The 17182-nt window shown below is 39.4% G+C and overlaps 1 protein-coding gene across 12 annotated transcripts in view; it reads right to left on the reverse strand.

The window, feature by feature from the left end:
* BTBD10 (BTB domain containing 10) overlaps positions 1 to 15374 on the reverse strand; it is a 75292-nt gene extending 59918 nt beyond the window's left edge. For 6 of the 12 annotated variants that reach the window (XM_070383976.1, XM_070383972.1, XM_070383970.1 and 3 more), the window contains exon 1: positions 15209 to 15374. Coding sequence is in view for 1 of the 12 variants with exons in the window: in XM_070383973.1 (XP_070240074.1) it covers positions 11513 to 11519 (7 nt within the window). In the remaining 11 variants the exon portion in view is untranslated. Of the gene's footprint in view, positions 1 to 11512; positions 11858 to 15208 lie in introns of those variants that run through there. The other 6 variants (XM_070383971.1, XM_070383968.1, XM_070383977.1 and 3 more) reach the window with 4 other exon arrangements.
* Between the last annotated feature and the right edge of the window lie 1808 nt (positions 15375 to 17182).

A 17182-nucleotide genomic window follows, 5' to 3' on the forward strand; every position in this document is an offset into this window, starting at 1 on the left:
CACATCCATACATGACCACAGGAAAAACCATAGCCTTGACTAGACGGACCTTTGTTGGCAAAGTAATGTCTCTGGTTTTTAATATATTGTCTAGGTTGGTCATAACTTTCCTTCCAAGGAGTAAGCATCTTTTAATTTCATGGCTGCAATCACCATCTGCAGTGATTTTGGAGCCCCCAAAAATAGTCTGACACTGTTTCCACTGTTTCCCCATCTATTCTGCTCTCTCTTTAGGGAAGGGGATTATACAAAGGCACAAACACCAGGAGACAGGGCTCATGGAACTACCTTAGGGTCTGTCACCATATTGTCCAACACATTCTACCTTAATATAACACTAAAAGTGTGCTCAGCCCTTGTTCTAATTACACATGTGTGTGTGCAAAGTTGTGTCCAACTCTTCGTGACTTCCAGGGAATTTTCCAGGCAAGAATACTGGAGTGGCTTGCCAATGCCCATGCCAAGGGATGTTCCAAACCCAGGGATTGAACCCATGTCTCTGGAGCCTCCTGCATTGGCAAGCAGATTCTTTACCACTGAGCCACCTGGGAAGCCCTCTAATTATACATACCTACCACTTTTGGCTGTGACAAATAGTGCTGTGAGGTCAAGGAGATAAAAGAAATGTATGTGCTTTGTCTGTACGTGTGTTAGTATAGTGCTAACTATAATACTTTTCAGTCCTGAATATTCATTGGAAGGACTAATGCTGAAGCTGAAGCTCCAATACTCTGGCTACCTGATGCAAAGAACTGACTCACTGGAAAAGACCATGATGCTGGGACTGATTGAAGGCAGGAGGAGAAGGTGACAACAGAGGATGAGATGGTTGGATGGCATCACCAACGTGATGGACATGAGTTTGAGCAAGCTCCAGGAGTGGGTGATGGACAGGGAGGCCTGGCGTGCTGCAGTCCATGGGGTCACAAAGAGTTGGACACAACTGAGCAACTGAACTGACTGAACTATAATATCACTATACTAACACAAAACACATTTTTTTATCTCCTTGACTTCACAGCATTATTTATCATAACAAAAACCTAGAATTGATCTAAATGTCCATCAGAAATGAACTAGTTAAAAATCTGCACAATATCATGAAGCCAGTAAAAATGAGATAGGTACTGATAAGAAAAATACTCCAAGATATAATGGTATACTAAAAGGCACAGAACAGTGCTTCCCTGGTGGCTCAATGGTAAAGAATCCATCTGCAGTTATAAAGGACACGGGTTCAATCCGTGGACCCCATGGTCCAGGAAGATTCCACATGCCACGGGACAACTAAGCCAGTGCACCACGACTATTGAGCCTGTACTCTATAGAGTCCATGAGCCATAATTACTGAGCTCAAGTGTCCTAGAGCCCATGTTCTGCAACAAGAGAAACCACTGGAATAAGAAGTCCATGCAGCACAACTAGAGAAAGCCCACGTGCAACAATGAAGACCCAACGTAGTCATAAATAAAATAAATCTTTAAAAAAGTCCTTTTAAAAATAAACAAAAAGCATGGTACAGCTACATATTGTGTACTCCAATACAGCCTTAAAATACGTATACAAACACTCACTCATGTTTTTATATTTTTTAAATGTCTAGCAGTATCACATAAAACTTATGATCAGTTGCCTCTGAGGAAAGGAGAAGTGAGACTTAGTGACTCGCATGGTAGAGATCTGTCTGCAATGCAGGAGACCCAGGTTTAATCCCTGGGTCGGGATCTTCCCTGGAAAAGGAAATGGCTACCCATTCCAGTATTCCTGGAGAATTCCATGGACAGAGGGGCCTGACAGGCTACGCTTCATGGGGTCACAAAGAGTCAGACACGACTGAGCAACTAACACTTTGCTTTTCATTGTACTTCTTAACACTATTTGACAATACCACACATTGTTTTCAAAACTGGGGAAGGGGGGATTAAGTATTTGGAGATGGCTTTGTTACAGAAATTTTCTTGTTTAATTTTACTGTTTCCTTATAATTCTGTTTTTGTTTCTGACTGCTTAAAAATGGTTGATACATATTGCAGGGGAGGAAAAATCTTTTTCCCCTACCCTTCCTAAGTTTTCTGGGAGCCCTGTAACAAGACAAATTAACAAGAGAAAAGCATACAAATTTATTTAATATAAGTTTTACTGGGTTGGCCAGAAGGTTCATCTGTTTTTTTTCTGTACGATCTTACAAAAAACCCAAACAAACTTTTTGGCCAACCCAATACTTGACACTGAAGCCTTCATAAGGAAATGAACACCTGGAGAAACAATTAAACCTGAGTGTTCTCATGTCAAGTTTAATGAAAAGCAGAAAATCGTGGAAAGATACAACAGGACAAAGAGGATGAGCTGAGTACAGTGAACTTACTAGTATTAGCTGTTGTTCAGATTTCTATGTTCCTTCACCTTTGGAGCTAAAGATGCTCCTTTCCTCTGGGCATAGGCAAGAAACTTCTCATAAGGACTTTATAACCTGCTTTAGAGGCAGGTCGGAAAGCTCCTCCAGCATATGCTGTTCTAATTCCTTCTGCTTAAAATATTCCACATATAAAGGTTCCATACTTTGGGGTAGTATGTTCTAAACCCCATCATTATGCATTGGTAGAATATATTTCTGCCACGTCTTCCCTTAAACTGTAAGACTCCTTGAAGGCAAGAACAAAGTATGACTCATATTTGTGTTCCCACAGCTTAGTACATGTTGTATGTAAGCTTTTACAAAATATTTTAATGAATAAAATTGAGATAAAAGGAAACTAAAGGGCTTTTCATTTAACACAATCCACTACTATGAAGATTTACAGGAGTCTTTAACTTAGTTTGGGCTTCCCTGAGAGCTCAGTTGGTAAATAATCCGCCTGCAATGCAGGAGACCCCGGTCTGATTCCTGGGTCGGGAAGATCTGCTGGGGAAGGAATAGGCTACAATATTCTTGGGCTCTGGAGAAGGAAATGACAACCCACTCTAGTATCCTTGCCTGGAAAATCTCATGGACTGAGGACGGAGGAGCCTGGTGGGCTGCAGTCCATTGGGTCACAAAGAGTCGGGCACAACTGAGTGACTAACACTTACTTACTTATTCTTGGGCTTCCCTTGTGGCTCAGCTGGTAAAGAATCCGCCTGCAATGCGGGAGACCTGGGTTCAATCCCTGGGTTGGGAAGATCCCCTGGAGAAGGGGAAGGCTACCCACTCCAGTATTCTGGCCTGGAGAATTCCATGGACTGTATGGAATTCCATGGGGTCGCAAAGAGTCAGACATGACTGAGTGACTTTCACTTTAACTTAGTTTAACTTAGTTGCTTATCTTTGAAAAGAATTGTATTGTACAATCATACCCACCAATCATGCAAATCATACCCACCACTCTTGCCAATTTTACCCTCAAATGAGCAAAAACTATCTGATGCCAATACTCACTTTTAGGAACTATACACTAAGAAAGTGGTGTTAGAGGACGGAACATAACAAACATTCCTGTAAACATTTTTAAAGATATTATTAAATGACCCCTAATATTCCCCAAATGATTCCTCAAAGCTGCCTGTCTAAATCTTACAGAAGCACTTTCAATTGTCAAGACTTGCATTCTTTTTTAATTTGATACAATTAAAATAAAGCAAGTAAATAAAACTGAGAATTTTATTTGGGTACTTTTACACTAGATTATATCTGACTAAATTTTATGTAAATAGTTTCAGGACATCAAATTCAATTGACTTATGTTTTCATTCAAAATCTATTCATTGAGTACTCAGTATCTTTCCTGGCATTTGCTAACCGCTAGGGATACCCTAACAAACAGATTTAATAAAATTGCATGAATTTTCCATTAAAAGTAGGGTACTTTGTCTATTTGAAAGACTTCTTTATCAAATCCACCAAAATGTAAGACTTCCAAAGTCAGCTCATATTCACTCCTTGAACTTCCAGAGGGGACCTGCAGATTAAAATCTCTGAGTTAATTGATTTTATCACTTTTATAGAATTTCTATTGAAATTTTGCTAATTTCTTGTTTAAGACATTAACACTTCAAGAACCATTTATTATCCCATCTTTAACAGCTCAATCAATGGTTGAAAAATCTTTCTCTTATTAACATTATAATGAACTAGATGCTGTTTACAGTGCTAAATTCTTAAAACTCACTGAAAGGCATATATGATTTTTTTAAATTTTCTAAAAAAAGTATCAATGTTTTATTTTCTATGTGTATGTCCCTATTTTTCCTTTTCTTCTATGACTAAATAGCATTGCCTTCAAAACCAGAAACATCTCAGTTGAAGCAAATCCCCTTGACATAAAATTTAATATAGGCAAATCTCCAATAAGCTGATGAAGTGCCTAAATCAAAAGAGATTATATTCAACTCCTTAAGAACCCTTTAAACAAAGGCAGACTCCAGCAATGTTCTATTTTTTCCTCCATGATCCTTTAAACAAAGTCAAACTTTTAAACAAGGTCTTCTTTTTCCCCTCTGAGAAGTTTTAAAAATAAGTTACATGATATTTTTCATATAACTTTTACTATGCTGTTGCATTTTGACCCATTCATTATCCCATTACCTTCCATTCCTTTCAGATGTTTGCTTATTTAACTGCCCTCAATTGAACAAGACAGAAAAGGCCTTAAGCATGATTCAAGCTCTCGACTGCAGTGTTGCCCAACAGAACTTTGTGTGATAATGAAAATGTTCTGTCTGCACTGTCCAAAAAGTAGCCACTAGCCACATGTGGCTATAAAACACTTGAAATGTACAACCAATGAAATTAACTTTTAATTTTCATTTTAATTCATTTAAATTTGAATAGCAATATGTGGCTGAGCTAAGAACCAAAGAATTGATGCTTTTGAACTGTGGTGTTGGAGAAGACTCTTGAGAGTCCCTTGGACTGCAAGGAGATCCAACCAGTCAATCCTAAAGGAAATCAGTCCTGAATATTCATTGGAAGGACTGATGCTGAAGCTGAAACTCCAATACTTTGGCCACCTGGTGCAAAGAACTGACTCACTGGAAGACTGATGCTGGGAAAGACTGAAGGCAGGAGGAGAAGGGGAAGACAGAGGATGAGATGGTTGGATGGCATCACCAACTCAATGGACATGAGTTTGAATAAGCTCCAGGAGTTTGTGATGGACAGGGAAGCCTGGCGTGCTGCAGTCCATGGGGTCACAAACAGTTGGACACGAATGAGCAACTGAACTAAACTAATGTGGCTGTAACTACCATCTATGCTAGAATAATAAGCAATGACCAGTAAGTACCAGAATGGGTTCCTGAATAATATGATCAGTTATGCACCTGAAATACTTCCTTAGGTATCTGAGCTTTAAAATTTACTTTTAATGTAGTCAACAGAGATGATTTTTAAAATGTCATGCCATTTTTCTCTATAGTATATTCTCTTTACCCTTTTCTCTACTCTTCCATCTGGCATTCACATTACAGAAAATAGAGGAGATGGCCAAGATGATGGAGTAAGAAGACCTTGAACTCATCTCCATCCACAGACACATCAAAACTACTATTTACAGAGAACTATCTAAAGGAACAACTTGAAGATTAGATTGCTGCAGGAAACTTGCTGCAGAAAAGATTTTCCTCAGCTAAAGACATAAAGGAACCACATGAGAAAGGTAGGAAGGGTGGAAACACTGTATTGTCAGGACCCTCATCACTTGCTTAGCAACCCACAAATAGGAAAAATATCACAACTGGTCATCCCCAAGGAAAAGGGTTCAAGCCCCACATCAGGCTTCCCAGTCCATGGGGTCGTGCACCAGGAAACAAGTCCCCAGAATGTCTAGCTTTGAAAACAGGAAAGCTTATGTTTGGGAGCCTGAGAGGCGGGGAGGGGGCGTTAGGAAACTGAGATTCTGCTCTTCAAGGGAGCACACAAAATCTCAACATGCTCCAAGTCCCAAGCAGAGGCAACAGTGTGAAAGGAACTTGGACAAGACCCATTTGCTGATCTTAGTGAGCCTCCCAGAGAGACAGGAGGCAAATGGGACACTCCTTGGGGGAGAAAATGATGGCAACAGCCATTTGGGGGAGCTTGTCCTACCATGCTAATGCTAGTATGGGCAATCTCCATTCTGGAATGTTCCCTCTAGTCTATTAGTGCCAGGGACCCAATACAACCCTCCAATGAGCCAGCAGCAGCCCTGTGCCCACTAGGCCCTGCAAAGAGCCATACAAGAAGCCTATTCTGCCCTCCAGGAAGCTTGCAGTCACCACATAAGGCACAGCTAACTGGACAGAGGACAGTACTGCCTAGGAGCACACTCACAGTACTCAGCCCCAGAACAATATAACGGTTCACGCAACTCACATAAAAGGCACCTTTAGAGCACACAGCTCTGGTAACCAGAGTGGAGTGTGCTGCTGGACCCCAAAGGACATCTCCTACATGAGGCCACTTCAAGATAAGGAAACATAAATAACCCACCTAAGATATTGAAAGAAATACAAAGATTTGGCCAAATAAGGAGATAGAGGACCGTATTCCAAATGAATGAATGAGACATAATCTGAGAAAAATAACTAAATGAAGAAACATAATCTACCTGCAAAAAAAGTTCGAGGCAGTGATCATAAAGATACTCAACAAACTCAGAAGAATGAATAAACACGGTGAGAAGTTTAACAGCTAGAAATACAAAGAACAACAAAGGATATGGAATAAGTGAAATAAAAAATACAGTGAAACCAATCAGCAATCTGGAAGACAGAGTACTGTAAATCACCTGAGCTGAACAGAAAAAAGAATGGAAAATTTTCAAATGAGGATATAGTTTAAGAAACCTCTGGGACAACATCAAGCATACTAACATTATAGGGGTCCCAGAAGGAGAAGACAGAGTGAGAAAGCGGGCAGAGAACTTACTTGAAGACATCATAGCTGAAAACTTCCCTAACTCAGGAAAAGAAAAAAACATTCAGGTTCAGGAAGCATGGAACGTCCACTCCAGGTAAGAACACTGGAGTGGGTTGCCATTTCCTTCTCCATGGGATCTTCCTAACCCAAAGATCAAACGCAGGTCTCCCACATTGCAGGCAGAGTTTTTATGGTCTGAACCACCAGGAAGAGCACAGGAGCATATATATGGGTCTTTTTTTTTTTTTAATCACACCAAAACAAATTATAATTAAAATGGCAAAAGTTAAAGATAAGAGAATCTTAAAAGCAGTGAAAGAAAAGCTAACTAGTCACACACAAGGAACTCCCGAAAGACCATCAGCTGACTTTTCTGAAGAAGCTGCAGACCAGAGGGGAGTGGCATGACATATTCAAAGTGAAGAAAGAAAAAAACCTACAACCAAGAATACTCTACCCAACAAGGTTATTGTTCAGATTTGAAGGGGAAACAGACTTTCAGCAAAACCTAAAAGAGGTCAGCATCACTCACTAAATCAGCTTTACAAGAATGTTGAAAGAATTTCTATAAGTAGAAAAGAAAGGTCCACTGCTAGAAATATGAAAATTATGAAAGAAAAAAACAACTTGTAAAGGTAAACATACAGTAAAGGTAATAGATCAACCATTATAACCCACTCCAGTACTCTTGCCTGGAAAATCCCATGGACGGAGGAGCCTGGTAGGCTGCAGTCCATGGAGTCACTAAGAGTCAGACATGACTGAGTGACTTCACTTTCACTTTTCACTTTCATGCACTGGAGAAGGAAATGGCAACCCACTCTGGTGTTCCTGCCTGGAGAATCCCAGGGACAGAGGAGCCTGGTAGGCTGCCGTCTCTGGGGTCGCACAGAGTCAGACACAACTGAAGTGACTTAGCAGCAGCAACCATTATAAAGTAGCAGGAAGGCTAAAGACAAAGGCAATAAAATAATTCGTGGCCACAATAAATACAAAGAGATTTTAAATATGATGTCAAAAATAATAAGTATGTATGGATAAAAATGTAGAGTGGTTAGAATTTGTTCAAAATTAAGAGATCTATCAATTTAAAACAACCATATATGTGTGTATACATATATTTATTAACCTCATCATAACCACAAATCAAAACTCTGTAATAGATACATACACAAAAAAAGAGAAAGAAATTCAAGTATAACACTAAAGACAGTCATCATATCACAAGGGAAGATAACAAAAGAACTACAAATAACTACAAAAGCAATCAGCAAATAATTTAAATGGCAAAGTATAAACCTATCAATAATTAATGTAAATGGACTAAATGCTCCAATGAAAAGAGAGTGGCTGAATAGATTAAAAAGAAAAAAAGACCCATATATATGCTCCTATGCTCTTTCCTGGTGGCTCAGACTGTAAAGAGTCTGCCTGCAATGCAGGAGACCTGGGTTAGATCCCTGAATCAGAAAGATCCCATGAAGAAGGAAATAGCAACCCATTCCAGTACTCTTACCTGGAGAATCCCCATGGATGGAGGAGCCTGGCAGGCTACAGGTCCATGGGGTCGCAAAGATTCAGACACAACTGAGAGACTAACACTTTCACTTTATAAGCTCACATAAGAAAGTCACTTCAGATTTAAAGATATACACAAAATGAAATGAGGGGGTAGGAAAAGGTATTCCATGTAAGTGGAAATGAAAAGAAAGCTGGTATACCAATACTTATATCAGACAAAACAGACTTTAGAACAAAGACTGTGACAAAAGAAGGCCATTACATAATGATAAAGGAATCAATCCAATAAGAAGATATAAACAATTATAAATATACATGCATTCAACGTAGGAGCACCTAAATATATAAGACATATTAACAATCATAAAGGGAGAAACTGATAGTAATACAGTAACCGCAGCAAACTTTAAAACCCAACTTATGTCAATGGAGAGATCATCCAGATGGAAAATCAGTAACGAAACACTGGCCTTATATAATACATTAGAGCAGATGATTTAATAGATATATACAGAACACTTCACCCAAAACCAGCAGAATATACACATCCTTTTCAGTGCAAATCAGTAGATCAAAAGTTCAGCCACAGAAGTGAAGTGAAGTGAAGTGAAGTGAAGTGACTCAGTCATGTCCGACTCTTTGCAATCCCATGGACTGTAGCCTACCAGGCTCCTCTGTCCATGGAATTCTCCAGGCAAGAATACTGGAGTGGGTTGCCATTTCCTTCTCCAGGGGATCTTCCCAACCCAGGGATTGAACCCAGGTCTCCTGCATTGCAGGCAGACGCTTTGCCGTCTGAGCTACCAGTGAAGCCCTTCAGCCACAGAACAATTCTCAATAAATTTAAGAATACTGAAATTACAAGTATCTTTTCTTAGTAAAAGTATATATATATATCTTTTCTGAAAATAGCATGAGACTAGAAATGAACTACAAGGAAAAAAGCTATAAAAGACAAAAATGTGAAGGATTAAAAAAATGCTACTAAACAATCAATGGTTTATTGGAGAAATCAGAGATGAAATAAAAAAATACCTGAAAACAAATGAAAATGGAAATACAACAATCCAAATCTAATGGGGCACATCAAAAGCAGTTCTCTCCCTATGAGGGAAGTTTACAGTGATACAGGCCTACCTCAGGAAACAAGGAAAATCTAAAACAACCTAACCTTGTACTGAAAGGAACTAGAAAAAGAAAAAACAAACCCAAAATTAGTAGAAGGAAAGAAATAATAAAGATTAGAGCAGAAGTAAATGAAAAAGACTTAAAAAAATAATAAAGACCAATAAAATTAGTAATTCTTTGAAAAGATAAACAAAATTAATAAACCTTTAATCAGACTCATCAAGAAAAAATGAGAGCCCAAATAAATAAAATCAGAAATGAAAGGAAATAAAATAGAAACGACACCACAGAAACACAAAGGATCCTATTACTAAGAACAAATATATTCCAATAAAATGGACAACCTAGAAGAAATGGATAAATTCCTAGAAACATGCAATCTTCAAAAACTGAATCAGGAAGAAGTAAAAAAATCTGAGTAGACCAATTACCAATAATAAAATTGAATCAATTAAAAAAAAAATTCCCAACAAACTAAAGTCCAGGACCAGATTTTACAGGTAGATTTTAGACTTTACAGAATTTACAGATAGATTCTTCAAAACATTTAAAGAAGAGCTAACACTCATCCTTCTTAAACTACTACAAAATATTGAAGAGACAGGAATGCCTCAACTCATTCTACAAGGCCTGCCATTACCTTGATACCAAAACCAGACAGATACCACAAAAAGAGAAAATTACAGGCCAATATCACTGATGAACACAGATTCAAAATCTTCAACAAAACACGAGCAAACCAAATTCAACAATACATAAAAAGGATCACACACTGTTATCAAGAGGGATTTATCCCAGGTATGCAAGGATTTTTCAGAATCTGCAAATCAAAGTGATACACCACATTGGCAAGCTGAAGAATAAATAAGGCCACATATTACAAAACCACAACCAACACCATACTCAACAGTGAAAATCTGAAAGCATTTCCTCTAAAATCAGAAATAAGACAAGGATGCCCACTCTTGCACTTTTATTCAACATAGTGTTGGGCAGTCCTAGCCCTAGTAACCAGACAAAAAAAAGAAATAAAAGAAATCCAAATTAGAAAGGAAGAAGTAAAACTGTCCCAGTTTACAGATGATATGATACTAAGTACAGAAAATCCTAAACACACTACTAAAACCCACTAAACAAATAATCTCAGTAAAGTTACATTGTTGGTAGGAATGTAAACTGGTGCAACCACTATGGACAACAGTATAGAAGCTTCTCAAAAAATTAAAAACAGAACTGCTATATTATCCCTACAAATGAGACAGCTAGATGTAAATGTAAATTTCCCCGATGTCTTAAGATTACCAGAAGGTATGTTATTTTCTGAGCATAAACACAGTATAAAGTGTTAACAAGTTATATTCCCTTTACTATTTACACAGCACTTTTACATAATTTATTTCATTATTAAACTCCTGACAATTATGTTCAACCTCCATTTTTCATGTGAGCCAACAAAGTCTCAGAGTAATTAAGTAACTTTTATGTCATAGACCTAACAGTTAGCTTTAAACACAGATCTAAATGATCCCAAATAAGGTATTCCAAGTAGAAAAGTATGATTACAATGTTAAATGAGCTTAGAAAAGTGTTATTAATAGTTTCTAATCAAGTATTTCAGTTAGTGATTTCACTATGACAGACTATCACCCTCAACCAAGTATCAAAAATGTTAATTTCAGTTCATGACCAAAAGTACTAATACTAATTCATTTCAACTACAAAAAAATAAAAACAAGTACCATGTAATCAGATATCTTACATTTTTTAAACAGAAATATATAATTAAACTATTAGGATAAATAAAGATGCTTTCTTTTATTGGCATACTTTTAGCATTTTACAAATCTTCAAAAATCTGTGACATAAGGTCACATATTCCACATAAAATCTTTCCCCTTTAATGTCAAGTTTCTATTATTTCTACATGGAACATTTACTAACTTCTTAATCCTCTCCCAAAGAGCATCTCTTTGAATTCTGATTGCTTACCTTCCATAGCTGAGCTCTAGATTTCTGCTTCCTTAACAAGCCAAGACTCAGTTTATGACAAAGTAAACAAGAGCAAGCCATAGTAGGGAAACACAACATTAGCTTAAGCCCTAATAAACATTCTATCCAAGAGGAGAAAACATTTCAAAGTAGTTCTTCCTCCATTAATGAGCATCTTTCTCCCTTATTGTAGGTTCATAACCAACAAAAAACAAACAAAAAAGAGAGTCAAAGATAAAAATACAGCTGAAATGAGTGGCTAAAAAAGCGTCCTATTACTTCATTGTAAATTAAACTTAGAACTGTAGATGTTTCGTTTCCTTCTCCCTCATAGGGTCCAGCCTGCTCAGATGCATCTACCATACAGAGGAGTAGAGAATGTTATGTCCTAAGAATTGAAGGCTCTAAAAATAGAACCAGAAGGCACTGAGCAAAAGCATATTCAGTTGCTTCACAGGCCTCATCTAATCTTCCCTTGGGAAGGCATCTCAGTCAAGGAATTGAAAGACAGGAGAAAAATACTTCCAAGAGAGAACTTCCTTACTTTACAAGTCATGTAGATACACGGGGAGAGGAAAATGATGGTTCCTCCTTCAACAAACATAATCTCCAAAAATACGTAACAGGTTCTTCAGGATGTTTTTTAAACTCTCAAAGAGGAAGACCTCATAGAAAACATACCATCTTCTCCTGTTTCACTTCCCACACCAGAGAGAGGCAGGGATTGGGTGAAGAGGTATTAGACTAACTTGACCTAAAAAGACTGGGCTAAAGAAAGAAAACTAAGTCTGCCAATTCCCAAAGTAGACCTGATTGAAAACCAATATTCTATGCAGTCTTTGCGTAAGTTATGATAAATAACTCTGTCTTGTAAAAGGCAGAGCTCTTTGTAAAGCTGCACAGAAGATAAAGTAGTACTTAACCATTTCATCTTCCTTTTAAAAACTTTCCCTCACCTAGCCTTTCTCAACCTTACTCCCTCGGAAGACCTTCACCTTGCCCTCTATATTTCTAAGGCTCACTTCTTTCTTAGAACTGACCTCTAAACTCCCATTCCCCACAGTCCAACTAAGTATGAATCAGATTATGTGATTAAAGTATTTCCCTCTAGTGGGTAAATGTGGTTTAATCCACAGGGTTCAATTCCACAAATATCATTAAGCTCTACTACATACAAGGCACCACGTGTTTAATCAAAGTACCTATTCTTCTGACAAGAAAACTAGTTAAATCAATCCTGTAATGGACAGTGTAAAAGAAAAGCACGTGAGTGCCTGCTTCACCTCACACTCTTCTCTTCCCATTTCTTCACATCTTAATGCCCCTTCTCCCTACCCCATCCTCCAGGAATCAATATTGCTTCCAATAAAAGTCAGTGACTGGGAAGACAACAAGTGATGGTAGAAACAATAAACATTCAAAACTACAGATGAGTAGAGGGTCTCCTAGATTTTATGTATTAATCACAAGTACAATAAAAAGCTTCTCAATGTATCAATTCAAGAAACCTACAAATCAGCTTTGCTCAGAACTCTGAGTTATTAAACCATATATAGGGAGAGTTTTTCCCTTGTCTTATTTCCATACAAGGAAATATCTTTTTAAATATTTAAAAATTTAAATTATTTAAAATATTACTAAGCATCAGTTCAATTTGCCCAACCACATTTAAAGGCTATTAAACTTAACTGCTTTCAGTTAGAACTGGTATTTTCCCAAGTACTCCTAGTTTTGAAGCTGCAAACTAATTGGCATACTTGCTTTAAAATCTTTTTTAGTTGTACAATTATTAATTTTTACTTAGAGCTCCAAACCTACAGAGGAGGATACAATAACTGACAGGTTTGGTTTGGTTGAGCCACATGAAGTTATTTTTAACTGTTTCAAGTAGTTGTCAATATTTTTAAAAGTCAGGAGAATGGCAAGCAAAAGTCTAGATTTCCTGTGTTCTCTTGAGAAGGTTGAAGACTGGGGCCAAATTACTGCACTAATCAAGTGAACCTGAGAACTGGATATTCCTCTTTACATGAGGCATAAACTCTCTAGTGTATTTCACTCATTTTTATTTTCTAGTATCTGAAGCATGTAAGTTTGCTGAAAGGTGCATATTTTCCAGATCACTTCAACAAGTCATCTAATGTATAAAGCCACAAAGCAGGACATATTGGTTTGCAACTTCATAGTTAATAATAAAATAACTTTTTACAAGACTTAGAAGAAAGGTTGAGGAAGAAAAAAATTCAGACTGGTGGAATGGTAACATACAGAATGTAAAAAGCCCACCTGAAAGTTTTTCTAGGAGAAAAAAAAAAAGGTAAAAATTCAAAAACATTTTCTAGGAGAAAAAAAAAAAAAAGGTAAAAATTCAAAAACATTCCAAAAAATTCAAAAAAAACTGAAAGCTTTCCTAATTGAACCTATGTTACTCCAGTTCCTTGTCACACTCCAAGCTTCAGAACCTCCCTTCCCACTTTCTCTTTATGTATAACAATAGCAGTTAGCCCATAAACTCTGAGAAATGTCAGAGAAATTTATGAAAACACATATACATCTTCAAAAACAATTCTCCTCACACACTTTTTAATAGTCTTTATCCACCATCAAATCCTCTCCCGAGTTATTTCTACGGCTTTCTGCTTCGTATTCTAATGACTATAGTCCTCACTTTCAAAGCCTGGGCTTCAGTCCTAGATGGGTTTTCCAGTATAGAAACTTTTTTGGCCCTTACAGTGGCACTCCTTATTACATCTCTTATTCTAATTTCTACATCTACTTCATTCAAAATTTATCTATAACCTCCTCTCTAAAAAGTCTTGATTAAATTTGTGTAAGGGGGGTGGGGATACCAGTTGTACAAAGAAAATCAATATACTGTTAGTTTTCTCTGATATTAATTTAAATAAAAAGCATGAAGATTCTTAAAGAGTAAAAAAAAAGTTTAAATAAACTGTATATGTTAAATGCATAATGTGACAAGAGACTGATGTTCTAGCATGTCTGGACGAGTGACTTCTCATCACGGGCACAAAGTACTAACGAGAAAAATTAGCAGGAAATCTGTGCGGCCCAATGATGGTCACACTGTCCCCACACTAACAAGTTACTACGTGATGTCTACCTTCCTGCACACCATTCAAGAGGATAAAGGACTTGTATCTGAAGAAGAAAAAAATAAGCAGCTTTTCTGTGAGAATTTTGGGAAAACAAAGCTTTACCGCACGTCATATCGTTACAGCATAAAACCACGCAACACCTTATTGGGGTCTCATTCCTCTTCACCCAAAGCGAGACTGGGGCCAACTTAGCCCCTATTGTGATGCGCCCTCCTCAGGATGTCGCGGCGTAAACCCAGAATGACAGAAAAGGGGCGGGGCACAGGGTTCCCCTGCCCTGGGAAAGAGGGTTGAGGGTATCGCCTTCATCTCTGGGGAAAGGCCTCAGAACTTCCAACCCCAAAACAGCACCCCTGAAACCCAAGTCCCTTCGCTGCCTCTCCGAACTGGGAGCCAGCGGCCGGAGCCCAGAACCCCACCCATGGTCCCCCAGCAGGATCTGGGACGCCCAGACCACCGCCACAGCAGTTGAGCTCTCAAGCCCAGATTCGTCCTCCGCCCCCTTCCTCCTTCGCCCCCACCAAGCCCAGGCTCCGGCGCCGCCCCTACTGAGTTCCCCAACTGAGTCCAGTCACCCTCGAACCTGTAGTCCCCTTTGAGTGTCCAGGCACAGGCCAGGGCCAGCGACACCTCCGCTTCCTCCCCAACCAGATCCCTCCAGAGAGGTGTCTGTGGCTGCGGCCGCTCGAGCGGCTGCGGCTACTAAAGCCGCCCCAGCAGGTTACAGGCCGGCTCCAGGCTGCTTCTCGCGAGATCCCTCAGATCGAATAGGCGAGATTAGCTGAGTCGTCGCGAGAATGGAGCCTCACCGCCCAGTAGTTGGGCGGGGCGCAGAGGGTGCCCGCGGTTGAGGGAGTGGCAGCCTGGGGTGGGTGGGCGCTCAGCCTGGGGGCTGGTGCAACAAAATGGGAAGCGCTTGTGTCCACAGACGTCAGCTCAAAATCTACTGCGATCCTCGAGCCTGAGTGGCTGCGAGCTGTCACCTCCAAATCTTTTAATACCACATTTTCCCTTGATTTCTTGTTACCGTTAGAAAAAAGCGGACATCCCAGAGTTGGAGAAATACCTAAGGACTCTGAGTTTACTCAAGGAAAGCGTTTTCCTCAACGGGGTGAACTCCGAACGCCTTTGCCGGCTCAGCTGGCGGTTATTAACCGGTCTGAGTTCAGGAAAAGGGGTTTTCGTCAGAGCCATTCTCTATTTCCTACCGTCCGCAGCTGTTTGTTTTTAAACACTGGGTAAGCGGGAATCCGTGTACCAGTTGGAACTTGTGCAGCTGGGCCTCTGTGGAACATCGATAGCAACGTGGATGGGATATTGCTCCTTGCGGCAGAAGGTTGCCAGTCATAGGGTTTCTGTCACTCATCTTTACTGTCTGTCACATGCTGGACTACACAAATGGAAAAAATGAAACGTCTCCGATCTCAAAGCTCAAGCCCTGGGAGCGAGACCCACCCTGAAACAGATAATCCTGTTAAACTGTGGTAAAGGCCAAGTTATAAGCTGTGAGAGGAAGGAACCGACTTGGCCTGCCATGTTGAGGAAATCTCCACCAGGGAATGACATTTGAGCGGAATCTTGAAGGATGGGTAAGAGTTCCCCAGTTCTGAGAAGAGTGGGAGGAGCATTCGTTCCCCAGAGGAAGCGAAGAGGGAGAGGACCGGGTTTGAGTAATTTGCTATGAAAACAGATTTTGCGGAAAGAACTTTGTTGAAAACCTGTTAATCACTGTTTAGTTGGGAAGAGAAAACTCCGTGACTCCTACATGTGATAACAAAAATGTTTTTTCAAACGAGTGTTCATGGAGATGAGCAGTTGACCTGTACAGTAGAGGATAGTGCACATCCTTGTCCACATCTCCGGCCACCTACATATGAGAGACCTAAGGGAAACAGGTTATTGTCATAGTTGTCTTAGGCTCCCAGTCGTGTCCCACTCTTTGGACCCCATGAACTGTATAGCCCTCCAGGCTCCTCTGTCCATGGAATTCTCCAGGAAAGAAAACTGGAGTGGGTAGCCATTCCCTACTCCAAGGGATCTTCCCAACCCAGGGATGGAACCCTGGTCTCCTGCATTGCAGGCAGATTCTTTACCATCTGAGCCACCAGGGAAACAGGTTATTGTCATAGTACACCAAATTATCATTGCCACATTCTGCTAATGTAGAAATCTTCAAAGATTTCTAAGAAAGAAAATCTGATAGTTTTGTAATACGGGAATATCTCATGGAGAAACTTCAAGAAAACCTCAGGCAACAAAACAACAACAAACACCCCATTGACCTTTATGTATTACTATGGCTTTCTTTTGAAAGACAAAATCAAGAGAAGAAATTCTAAGTCCAAGTTAAGGTTCGTGAGATCTGTCATCCCTGTATCAAAATAAAAGCTATCATTGCCTGAAGAGGGGCTTCTTTGGTGGCTCAGATGATAATCAATCTGCCTGCAATGCAGGAGACCTGCATTAGATCTTTGGGTCTGATCCCTGGGTCAGGAAGATACCCTGAAGAACAAAACGGCTGCCCACTCCAGTATTCTTACCTGGAGAATTTCATGGA

The sequence above is a fragment of the Bos mutus genome, chromosome 15, assembly GCF_027580195.1.
Source record: "Bos mutus isolate GX-2022 chromosome 15, NWIPB_WYAK_1.1, whole genome shotgun sequence".
In the NCBI taxonomy this organism is placed as follows: domain Eukaryota; kingdom Metazoa; phylum Chordata; class Mammalia; order Artiodactyla; family Bovidae; genus Bos; species Bos mutus.